The sequence below is a fragment of the Balaenoptera physalus genome, assembly GCF_965194825.1.
Source record: "Balaenoptera physalus genome assembly, chromosome: 5".
NCBI lineage: Eukaryota > Metazoa > Chordata > Mammalia > Artiodactyla > Balaenopteridae > Balaenoptera > Balaenoptera physalus.
Genome location: NC_138884.1, coordinates 132,179,978 through 132,193,159, shown reverse-complemented (window position 1 = coordinate 132,193,159; position 13,182 = coordinate 132,179,978). Strand labels below are relative to the sequence as shown.

General features: G+C 35.8%; 1 protein-coding gene across 6 annotated transcripts in view; it reads right to left on the bottom strand.

Annotated features, from left to right (window-relative positions):
• Window positions 1-13,182, bottom strand: part of AFG2A (AFG2 AAA ATPase homolog A) — a 331,452-nt gene that overhangs the window by 232,018 nt on the left and 86,252 nt on the right. For 5 of the 6 annotated variants that reach the window (XR_014263917.1, XM_082462783.1, XM_082462781.1 and 2 more), the window contains exons 12-13: window positions 6,635-6,688; window positions 4,515-4,594 (exon numbers count right to left, since the gene is read on the bottom strand). The exons of the other annotated variant lie outside the window; for it this stretch is intronic. Coding sequence is in view for 4 of the 5 variants with exons in the window: in XM_082462783.1 (XP_082318909.1) it covers window positions 4,515-4,594; window positions 6,635-6,688 (134 nt within the window). In the remaining variant the exon portion in view is untranslated. The remainder of the gene's footprint in view (window positions 1-4,514; window positions 4,595-6,634; window positions 6,689-13,182) is intronic. 6 annotated transcript variants of the gene reach the window in all.

Sequence of the window (13,182 nt, the reverse complement as noted above, 5' to 3'; positions counted from 1 at the left end):
AAAACATGGTGAAATCATACTCTGCTAACAACCAGCTGAGTGAACCTAATCTCTAGTTTCTCTGAGGCTTCATTCCCTTATTCAAAAACTAAATGTCCGGGTTTTAGCAGAGAGTGCCTTCTCTGCTAGGTGCTGTGCTAGACATCTGAGGTACGAGGATGAAGATGATACCGTTCCCTTGAGGATTTCATAATTACTGGCATGTATGAATGAGGGAGTTAAATTAGATAAGACATATATATAGGTCTTTCTAGTTTAAAAATTCTGTGTTGGTAATACGGAGCACATAAGTTATTTAATTCATTATTTTTTTTTAATTGGAGTATAATTGGTTTACAGTGTTGTTAGTTTCTGCTGAACAATGAAGTGAATCAGCTATTTGTATACATATATCCTTTCCTTGTATTCAGAAATGTATTGATCTAGTCAAGTGCCATTAAACAGAAAGAGGTGAAACTCATACTGGTCTAATTTGCTACTTGTTGTAGAGAAACTGGTGGCTATAATTAATGTTGAAGATTAGGTGAAGGGAATTCTTTGGATACCCATTACTCATGTTGCCTTTGCCCTTTATTTCCACAGATCACTGATAGCTAGCTGGAGTAGCATAGTGAAACTGTTTTATGGACTGAGAAATAGTCTTGGCTGACTTTCAAAGCCGCAGTAGGAAACAAAATCCATAAAACTGACATCCTAGGAAATCAAAACCAACTCCAAGTTTAAGAACAAATGTATAATCACTAACATAATGAAATGATTTTATAAAACTTTATTATCTGCTAGAGATAGGCAACACAACAATGGAAAAAATGTTCAGCTATAGAAAGTACTGAAATTAGACTTTTCCAAAAGACTAATTTTCTTTTCCCTTCGGAAGTCAAGCCCCTTTTCCAAATTATCCCTGTTCAAAAGTCAGAGTGCCGTGGACTGAAGGGACTTTATGATATCTTAAAACAGGTCAGGAACCTATAGCCAGTCTAAATCTGGCCAGCCAACTGTTTCTCATTTGATTACATGTTGTCTATGGCTACTTTCGCACTGTAGCAACAGAGATGAATAGCTGCAGTAGAAACTGTATGGCCCAAAAAGCAAAAAATATTTACTAACTGGACTGTTTCAGAAAAGGAATGCTAACCCCTATCTTAAGGAGATCTCACCACCATGATGGTAATTATTACATTGATTTTATTTTTCAACGGCAAAAATTTCACAAAAATGGTATTTATTTCCTTTCAGCTTCTGCAATAAAATAAAATCCCCTATCATCTCTTCATATGATTTCTAAATTATAGGCCAACAACTCATATCCAATTCAAATTTTAAAATGTTTTTCTAGTATAATTTTTAAACGTCATAAAGAATCCCAAATGGCAGGCATCTTAATTTGTTTCTTAAAATCTACCCCCCACACCCCCAGTGTCAATATTCAGGCTTGAAAGAGACCTAAAGAAGACTAGCCAAACATATACTATCAACACTCTGAACACAAGCACTACTTATGATAATTTTCTTGGTGCATGCAAAATGCAAGCAAATTTTCATTTTAAAAGCAAGATAGCTACAAATGACCTATGTGTCCTATAACAACAAAAAACAACTCCCAATTCCTAGTAAAATGCTGCATCAGGCCATCTCTCTAAGGAAAGTCATTAATGTCAGCTGGTGAGGATGATTCCAAGATCCACTGACTAGCTGGAACGTCCTAGACAGAGGAAGTTGTTCTAGGAATCTCTAGATTAGTCTAGTGGCCATTTCCTCAGTCAGAGGAGACCGGGCCAAGAGAATACAGTATATGGGGAATCACCCTATCCTTCTTTACTTCTGGGGACAGAAGTGTTGCCTAAGACAAGAGTGACTGATGATGTACTGCCCAGCGTGCTCTCCCCTCCCCACTATAACCCTGAAAAAGGTAAAAATTTAAGCTAGCTGGGAGGCAGGGCAGAATACTAGAACCAACTGTGTAATATCCTACTTTGCATTAATTCAGGGGCCTTTTTATGAATTTTTTTCTTCAGCTGTAAAGAACTTAAAACAGTTTCTAGAATACAATAAGCACTAAATAAATGTTACCCAATATTATTATTAGCTCAGTATAATTCAAATCTCTTCCCTACATCAGTGCCTTACTCCCTACCATAGTATCCATTTTCCAAAGAGCTATGTTACTTTAATAGCATTTTCAATTTTCCCAAATATTTACAGATCATTAAAGCACTTTGCAAAGGGAATCTTAAAACATTTCGTCCAACTCACAATATGAAATAAGACAAAAAATCTTATTCAGAACACCCATAATTTAAATGGGCATACAGAAAAAGAGAAGTAAATATCAGGCTTACTTATTTTTCAAGTCCCAAAGAACTTAAATGGGGCAGGGAAGAGGAGAAAATAGTGGTTGTAAGTAGACACTTTTATAAGCATGAAAAATCTCTCTTTCTGAAAGCACAAATATTTCTAAAGCTAAGCAAATAGTACGTCTATACTCTATTTAATGTGCAGGTTGCAATCCTCAGTTTCATGGCTAATTTGAGTAACTTCAAGTAGTCAAAATAATTGACATAACATGCACAGGATAGTACAGACTAGTATATATCATAATTCATGGCTCAATTTGTTAAACATCTTAAGTGTGGAAATCCAAATCTTGATAAGAAGAAACAGTCATCTTAGGCACTGTCACATTTTTGGACTAGTCATATGAGTTGGATCTGAATGTTATCATAGAAAAACAGAAGAAATGAAAGCAATGAATATTCTACGGCCCAAAATTAAATAGAAAATTTCTAGCTTATGGAATTTTTAATTTTTCTATGTTTTCTATTTCTTTAACAGTGTACAAAGTTGGTTTAGTATTTTCGGAATTTCATACTTTTGCTATCTATCAACAGCTGTGCTTTCAGTTTCTAGAAACTGTGTCCAATTCAAATAGCTGAAGAACAAAAATATATGTGTGAAGCTTTTGTTTGTTTTCGTTTTCAGGTTACAGCACTCTAACTAGATAAAACAATAACTTTCTAGGTAATGTTGGCCCATCACACAATTATGGGGAAAAAACAACCAAAATATCATTCTATGAGATTCTTATGGTTATAAAAACCAAACTATATAAGACTTAGTGCAGCTAAAGTACAACTAAAACTCTCTACTTTGGACTATTAACATTACATTTGGTAGTTCAGCCTTATCTTTGTTTTCTGAAATGTCAACTAACTTGACCGAAATTTCTCTATGCAAAGGAAACTACACAGAATTTACCTGTACTTTATTTGAACGAGCCACTGAGGAAGGGCTCACAATATGATGAAGACTACTAGAGGAGATGATATCTAGAGGCTGCAAATTATTAGCATCTCTTAATACATTTGCAAATTCCTACTGAGCCAAACTACCTACAAAAACAGGTTATTTCTACCAAGTGCCTTGTCTGGCTTCTCACACCATTACCTTTCAAAGGCATTTTATGAGAACTCTGCTACATATTCCACCTCCCATTTGGTTCATGTTTAACAATGTTTCCCACCCTGTCCCCTTCTAGGCTCCAAAAACAGACGTCTCTGATGGCACATAAATGTGGCAGATCACCCTACTTCAGTAAACTTCTCTGGCTTCCTTTTCTTCTCTTGCAGTCAAGGTGAACTTGAGCTATTTGTAACCTTTTGTTCCATCTCACTTCAGAAGTAATAAAAGGACTCATGAACTCCAACTCATAAAATAACAAGACTGGTAGGTATTTACAGAATATCAAATGGGTGAGGTAGAGAGCAGGGCAGGCTACCTCCTAATGTTTCCTAGTGACAGTTCATACTCTCATCTGATTAGGCAGCTCTACCCAGTAAGGAAGAGAGCAGTATGCCTCTTATCAAATTTAACACTGAGACTTGGAAGGTGCCTTCTGCCATCACTATAATTATCATCAGCAAAACTTTTATAGTCAATGTATAATCAGAGGGCTATGAAGAAAACACACAAATTAACACTCTCCAACGTGAAGTACTTGTAGCATGTATTCCTTAAAGGACCTGTAAATCTTTGTAGAGAAAACAAAATCATACTTGAAAACAGTTTTATGTATATATATATACACATATATATGTTTGATATATTATAAATAATCCTCTTTATTGTCTGACATTCAGAAACAAAACTATTAATACTAATTTTTATCCTATTGTAACTATATTTTAGGAAACATGACTTAATCCAGATAATACTAAAATCTGTATAATAACAACTTTTATTATAATTGGGTTCTACTCTATCACGTAATTATGCTTAATTGAACTTTATTTACAGTTTCAATCACATGTTAATAAAAACCCAAATTTTGATAGGCAGTGCAGGGGGCTCTCTTTATATAGTAAACTATAAAAATTAGCTCAAATGCCCCAAATGCATACCAGTCTTAAAAAAAAAATTATACATGAAAGTACTATAAAGTGATGACATGAAATAATTTAATTCCTCTACACTGTAATTGCTAATATTTAATAGCAGTCCTATTAAATATTTCTTACCTGCCCCTTTCAACTGCTAAGGCATCAAGTTCATCAAAGAAAATGATGGAAGGAGCCACTGCTCTCGCTTTTCGGAAGATCTGGTGGAAAGAGTGCTACATTAGCTAAAGATCAGCAAATTCCAGAAAACTCCATAGCTAGTTTTAGTTTGAAAATTATATTTAGAACCAAATCTATTATGTACCAGTCAACCAGCCCAATCACTTTGTATACAACCTGTAACAGATGTATACGCACTTCATAATGGATGTAAAAGTATCCTCTTCCATGGTGCTTACTTGCAAACAGAGACAAGACAACAACACATATTCTTAGAAGTGTGTAGGAGACAATTTGGTTAAGTTATCAAACAATCTCAGTTAAAATCCCACCTTCACCACTTGGTAGCTGTGTGACCTTCAGTGGGTAACTTTACTTTTCTAAACTACGATTTCCACATCTCTAAAATGGAGATTATGATAAATGCCCGCCTCAGAAGTTTAAGAAATGAATTAAAAAAGAATGCAAAGCACTTAGTATAATGCCTGGAGCATTTATCTAAATAAACACATATTTAAAAGAAAAATCATAAATGTATAAAATCAGCCAAAGTTTAGCATATAAAATACCCATAAACCTAAAAGTCACACACTTTGCTCATTTCTCTGAAGACTGTATGGAAAAACAGCTAAAACTTGGAAAAGCATAGATAGGTTAGACCTGAAGTCAATCAGACTATCAACATCAAAGACTGGCCAGACAGCCACGGGGAAAACATGTGGAAATGGGCTAGAAAACAGCATAAGCATAAGCTTCTTCAGCATAAGCAGAAAGAAACCCAAATGTGTGTAACCTGTAACCTAGGCCCCCATTTTCTGGCCCCAAGTATGATGACCATAAAAATACACAACAGTCACCAAAACCTTAATATTAATAAACACCACCTTTTTCATATTTTAATCAATGATGGTGCTATCATTATCAGTTGATGTTTTATATTATAACCATCATCTACATTTCAAGAAAAAAAAAGAAACAAAAAGTAACTTAAATTTTTTTCTCAGATGCAAAACAAAGTATTCTAATCTCTAAGACTCTTGGTTGATACCCACATATGTCATAAGTGGAGACCATCCGTTCCACTGCTATTTATGTGTTCCTGTCCTTGCTTAGCTTCTGTGAGGATACAGGGTGCCTGTGTGAGGCAGGCCAATCTTTGCTTGGGAAAGCTGAGACTTGCGGTCAAACTGCTATAATTACCCCCACTTCAGTGCCTTGATTTTGCATGAACTTTCCAGTTATGCAGCTTCAGCAATATGGAGTAGCCAGTAGGCCAGTCAGGCACTGGCTTTAAAATTTAAGAGAGAGGAGGGGGATGCACTTTCTAAATCACCAGTCAAAGGTAAAGCAAATAAAATAAGAAGAGTACAGTGACATTTTCATATACTAATAAGCTTATTTGATTTAAAGGGCTACCTGGTTTAAAGGATTTAAATCTCATTCTGACATCATGCATTCTTTGTTAAGTTTAAACGTATCCTTATTTTTTTTAATGAAACGCTGACATTCGTTAAAAAATATTTGGTAAAACTAAAGGCTGGGGCTTCCCTGGTGGCGCAGTGGTTGAGAATCTGCCTGCCAATGCAGGGGACACGGGTTCGAGCCCTGGTCTGGGAAGATCCCACATGCCGCGGAGCAACTGGGCCCGTGAGCCACAACTACTGAGCCTGAGCGTCTGGAGCCTCTGCTCCGCAACAAGAGAGGCCGCGATAGTGAGAGGCCCGCGCACTGCGATGAAGAGTGGCCCCCACTCGCCGCAACTGGAGAAAGCCCTCACACAGAAACGAAGACCCAACACAGCCAAAAATAAACATAATAAATAAAAATTAAAAAAAAAAACAAAAAAAAAACAAAAAAAAAAACTAAAGGCTGGAAATATTATGATGTTTAAAAACAAAAACAAAGAATTGTAGATGACCAAAATTGCATTTAAAAATAATATTTGCCTGAAGAAAAAATATACCACTAGAATTTAGATTTGGAAACTTCAAAATCTATAACCCCAAACAAAACGGAAACCGTACAGGACAGAAGCCTGGTTCTCCTATGCAGAGTTCCACTCTAAGACATAATCTTCTTACCTCTCTAACTGCTCTTTCAGATTCACCAACATATTTGTTCATTAATTCAGGCCCCTGAATGAAAAGAAAACAACTGTTCAGTGTCTTTATAAATCCAAACACATGTATGTCTTTCAATAAAAGAGAAGATACACACATAAAAGAAAAAGAGGAAAAAAATAGACAAAAACCAGCTTTTAATTAAAATAGTTCCTCTAGCATGCTTATTTTTATTGGGTGTTATTTATGCCTCAAAAATTAAAGCCATTCTGTATTCCAAAAACTACACATCAACACAGTGACTGCGACTAAACATGATAGTTTAACATCTCATTCATCATCTGTCTACCCATCCATCCATATTTTTACTATATATCAGGAATGGTGCTAGGCACTGAAGATAGAACAGTCTAATACTAGATCAACAGCCCTCTCTGACAAGAAGCAAGACCTCAGGGCTAATTCTTTTTACGACTCCATGATAATCCCTGAATACGGAATGGGAATCATGTAATCAATGACATTATCTTACAGTCCCTGAGTATTTCCAAAATAAATGCTCCTCTCCAGCTCCCTCCTCTCATTTGACTTGGCCATGTAGATGCTGACTTTATGGATCTGCAGGGCCAAACGAGCTCTTCTCAGCCACTATTCCAGCCAAAGGAGATAACTCCTGCAGACAAACATCTTAGGACCACCAACAAAGCTAACCCTCAGTCAGTGTATCACATTGTGACAATGACAATGACCCTTGTTACCCTCCGTAGTGTCTATTCACTCAGCCTCTGTCTGAATCTCCCTTCAGATATCGGCCACTCAGCACTTCATCCAGTTGATGGGAAATCTCTTTTCTCTTCTGTGTCCAGCTATTTTAGAAGGGGTACCAAGAATGAAAGGTGTGGACTTCTAGTAATAAAATCTACCAGTTTTTACTAACTGGCCATCAACAGAAGAATCCTCATAAAAGTGGCTGGACTCCCAGCAATAAAGCGCTTATCACTGATTCAAAGATACACTTCTTTTTGGACATTCAACATTTCTGAATAGTAAGATTTTTCTTTCTTAAGTACCTCAAATATTATGCATAGTATGAAACGGTAGGCTTTCATTCTTACCACACACCTATCTACTTTCTCATGCTAGTTATCACATCACAAGAAGTCATGGGATTAAAAAATAAATAAATAAAATAATAATAATAATAATAATAATAATAATGCTGTCCTGAGAACCACAACTCTTCCCTTCAGATACTGGTATAAAGTTTATTGTACAAAATGCCAGATGTCTTTCTCGGCTATGGGCTTTCACTCATTGTTCTTCCCCGCATCTGGCTTCTACTGACACCCTTCCCCACACAATTCCAAACCCATTAGACATGTATGTGTGTGCTTCTCTCTCTGCACACGCATGCGTGTACGCACACACACGTACACACACACACACACATTATTTTGAACAAGATTCATGTTCTATCCCAGGCAAATTATGGGTCCCAACAATTTACGAGATATAACTAGACACTAGCTTGAGTATTTCCGAAACAAAATACACCAATTAAATAAAAATCGGACTGATTGAAGCACACAGGCAAACCCTAGCAGAATGTCAACTAATGCTACAAATTGGTACAGGCAACAGTTAGCTTCAGATAAGACACCTTATTACAAAGATAATTGTTATACTATATAGCATGGCAAGTACTAGGATAGAGGGATGCTTAGGTGCCACTGAAACATAGAAAAGCAACTGCTTAGAGTCAAGGATGTTCCTAGAGAAAGTAACACTTCAGGTGAGTGTGCAGTTGATTTACCACCCTCAAAAATAGGAAATACATCAAGACCCAGAAATAAATCAAAAAGGTCTCTGATGAGCTAAAACAGGTGTTGATATGCACTTTAATGGTAGAAGAGCTCTTAAGATTTTAACTTAGAGTTCATTGACTTTTTCAGTTATATACAAGACTAACAAACTTGAGTTTGAACTGATCTAAGAATTTATAACAGGTGGAGCTTAGGGGGCAGAGAGAATGCAGCGACAGTAAGGCTACTTAAAGTGGGAGGCAGGACCATGTCAAAAACAAGTTTAAACTTTATCCTGTAAGCAATGGGAAGAGTCTTAGGGGAGTTAACTGATAACAGGTGTATAAGGGAAAGATGATTCTAGACACAATATAAAGGATGGTTTGGAGGAACATATGAGACCAGAATGGCAGTTATGAAATTCTTACAACAGCATAGGTGAGAAAAGATGAGGCACAGGCTTAAGGTAAAACAATGGAATGGAAATGAGAAGAGAGCCACATGAACTATTTAAAAAGATAAAATCAACTTAATTTGTTGTGAGTAGCAAGATGTGAAAGAGATAATAAGAGGTAAGGAATACTGGGGCTTCCCTGGTGGCGCAGTGGTTGAGAATCTGCCTGCTAATGCAGGGGACACGGGTTCGAGCCCTGGTCTGGGAAGATCCCACATGCCACGGAGCAACTAGGCCCGTGAGCCACAACTACTGAGCCTGCGCATCTGGAGCCTGTGCTCCGCAACAAGAGAGGCCACGACAGTGAGAGGTGCACCGCGATGAAGAGTGGCCCCCGCTTGCTGCAACTAGAGAAAGCCCTCACAGAAACGAAGACCCAACACAGCCAAAAATAAATAAATTAATAAAAAAAAAAAAAAAAGAGGTAAGGAATACTAATTCATACTTGACTTATACTATTTCTGATGTTCACAATGACTTAATTCATGAAGGAAAAAAGGATGCTCAATATATTCAGTGTAGCAACTCTCAGAAATATGTATCTCATTAAAAATATTTCATCCAAGATGATTAAAATTAAAAATTTTGTACTCATAAACATAAGTGCTAACATTTATTGAATATTTCCTATGTGCCATGAACTGTTCTAAGCAATTTATATATATATTAATTCAGTTATGTAAAATGACAAAGAGATGCAGAGCTACTATGATGACTTTCCATCTGTGAGTAAATTAAAGATCCACACAAAATCAAAGGCAGGGAAGATCAGAAACAAATATCTAGCACCTTAATTTCTTTGCTGACAAATAGAGGCACTGAATCATTCATTTATTCATTCAAGGAATATTTATTAAGTGTCCATAATGAGTTTATGGTTTAAGAGATTACTAAAATAATCTTATTCTTAAAATATAACAATAATTATATTCTTAAAAAATAAAAATACAGTGAGAAAAAAATATCACAACTATATAGAGAATGCCACGAAGAGAAGCAAAAATAAAACCAAGATTCCTTCCAGGTAAAGGAATCAAGGAATAATCCTGAACAGCAATGAGATCACAACTATGTCAGGTCATTTAGAATGGAAGGAGGGAGTTAATAAACTAGGATAGAAAACTAGAAGCTAACATAAAGGAAATGGTCAGATATAACAGAACATGGAAAGAGAATTTCTGGAAGCCCATGGACAAAAAAAGGTTTCAGGGCAACATGCTGGGAATAACTAGGTGTAGGGTGAGAAGCGCAACACCACAAGGAACAGAGAAAAGGCAGTATAGAGCTTGGGAGCCATGGGGTGGTAGAGATGGGGACAGCACAGAAGGACGAGGGGACATCAGTACCGGGGTTTGTGGTGGCAGCCACCTAGCATGAGATGTCAGAGATCAAGAGGGGTAAGGAGACCTTCCCCACAGAGGGGGGCTCACGATGAGGTAACACTCAGAACTTAGTTTCTAAATTCTCCATCCAAAGGTATGTAAATTGCTTTAAGAATCTTATATCATACATAAAGTGGTATAGTATTATTTGAAGGTAAATTGTAAATTAAGTGTGTATACTATAAATCCTAGAGCAAGTGTTTTTTTAAAAAGAAAAACCAAGAGGTTTAGCTATCAAGAAAATAGGGGAGATAAACTAGAATACCAAAATATACTCGACTAATCCAAAAGAAGGCAGGAAAAGGGGGGAAAAAAAGAATAGATGGGACAAATGAACAAAAATTATGGGCATAAAAAAGTCTTTCAAATTACAAACACGCCTGAGGAAAGGAAGATAATCTTTTAATATTTTTTATACTACCTCTACAATGGTGTTTCAAAGATATTGAAATTTGATAATATGGTAACAATTAAATAGATTAGAACATATGGGAATCAGGGTAGAACAGTCAAGGATAAGAGTAAGAAAAGGATAGGAAGAATAACTCAGAGTTCAGGCTGACAAAATCCAGCTGCTCCAAAGATACTGCCATTCGTCATGTTCAGCTGAGTTATCTGATAGCATCAATACAGAAATCCTCAAGTAATGAGAGGCGCAATTTTATCTTTCTGCCTGATTCTTTGAGTAATCTAAGTTGATGCATTAGTAAATTTTACATAACATTAACAAGGTTCATTATAATGTTCCCTTCTCCCCCCAAAAGAAAACTCTCATCTATTTCTTATGTGTGTTTTCCTCTTCTCTTTAAAAATAATCTTTTCAAAATTATTTCAGAGTAATAAATTATACATACTGTAAAAAAATTAATATTTGAGGCTAATTAGGGGGCAGATGCATGAAAAGCATAACTAACATTTAAAGGTACTCCTACATCTGACTGAAATTTACCAACAACCAAGGAATGCATAAATTATCTGTAAGCAAACAAAGTTATTAAGAAAACTTGCTTTGGACAGTGTTTTTGATGACTAAATATTATTTACAATTAGTATGTCAACTGTTTGTACATCGATACTTAAACTGTCTCCAAGCAATCATATTTACACAACAGAATTGTTTTGAAGCTAATTCCCCAAAGATAACTACAGAGAGACCTTATCACCAATGATTTAATTATCTTAATTTCTTAAATAATACAATCCCAAATAGCTTTAACTTGAATAAAGACAAACAATGAAATATTAGTAATGCCGAGGCACAACATTCTCACTTTTTAAAGGATAAAGAAATAGCAACAGCTTAATACCAAACCAATTTTACAAACTTGTTTTTAGACACAGGTTAGACTATACAACAGAAACACAAAATTTATACTCACAACTATCAGTAAGATAAATAAACCTGGAGGCATTTTCCCAAGTGCTGTGGGATTGAGGAAGATAAAATGTAAAGGGCCAGAGAGTAAATATTTCAGGCACTCTGGGACTCATACAGCCTGTGTCACATATTCTTCTTCTTTTAAACATCCCATTGGAAGTGTAAAGTTCATTCTTAACCAGAGGGCTAAACTAAAATAAACTGTAAGTTGGATTTGGCCCCAAAACTGCAGTTTGCTGACCCCTGATCTAATCTCATACAATTTGAAATAGTTCATTTCTGACAATGAGATCAAAAGTCACCAAAAATATCAATGACACAATTGCTGAGTGAAAAACCTGGACTTCAAAACATTGAGAGAATTGATCAAATTATTAATGAAAAAAACAATGACCATTAAAAAAAAAAAGCAATTTAAAAATAGCTAGTAATGTTTAAGTTGTTCATGCCCAATGACAAACTTCTATTTCTAGGTATGTATACCCTAGAGAAACTCTTGTACAGACACACAAGAAGATATGTACAAGAATATTACTGAAGCATTCTTTACAGCAACAAAAAAATTAAACCTGGAATCTAAACATTAATTAAATCTAAAAATTCATTAACATAAAAATGGGTAAATAAATTGTAGGGTCCTTATAAAATATGAAGGGCTGGACTACAGAGACAGTTTGGCAGCAGGAAGACCAGCAAGAAAGTTATTATACAGCCAAAATCCACTGCCTTGTACACCTACAACCAAGAGTAGAGAGCTCCTAATGTTTTGCCAAATTTTCAAAGGTCATGGAACAGTTGTAATTTTCCCCATTGGGTATTAAGATCATTTTGCATGGTTTCATCTTGCATGACCATTTTTAGAGCCCTGCACTACAGGGCAAAACAAGGTCTGCCCATTTATAATATATAACATAAATTATACTTTTACCCAAAAGGGACTATGAACAAAGAGTTAAGAAAGTAAACAACAAAACAATTCGGGCCCATTCAATAAAACAAGCTTTAGATAATCAGGAGAATGGATTTTTGTTGGGGAGGGGTTGGGGGGGGTGAGGAAGGGATAAGAAAATTTTACGCAGAATTTCATTCAGTTTACGGTGACTACTTAGGCAAGTGTGACCTAATAAAAATCAGAAAGGAAACTGCTGGTGTCACTGTTACTTTATTATCATGCAAACTCTGTATTACTGTTACTGTTCTTCTAGCAACTCTCCATAAAAGTCAATGGTGTAACATAAAAATAGTAAGCCAATGAAGACATTTCCTTAAGCAGGCAATATACTTAATACATATATACTGCCTTCTAATTATCTGGCTTAACTGAAGGAAAGTGGTTAGAGAATCCGGAAAAATGATTACTGTTCTCCATAGAGCTGACTCTAAAAAAGATGACTTGAATATCGATGTTGGAAAGTACAAGATTATGATCATCATCTCATGATCTAAGAACACAATATGCTGCTAAAGACAACAGAAAGATTAACATGTTTTTAAAATCTGATGTATAGGCAAACCGACAATATTGTGTTGAAAATGTGAAAATATGGCCTACA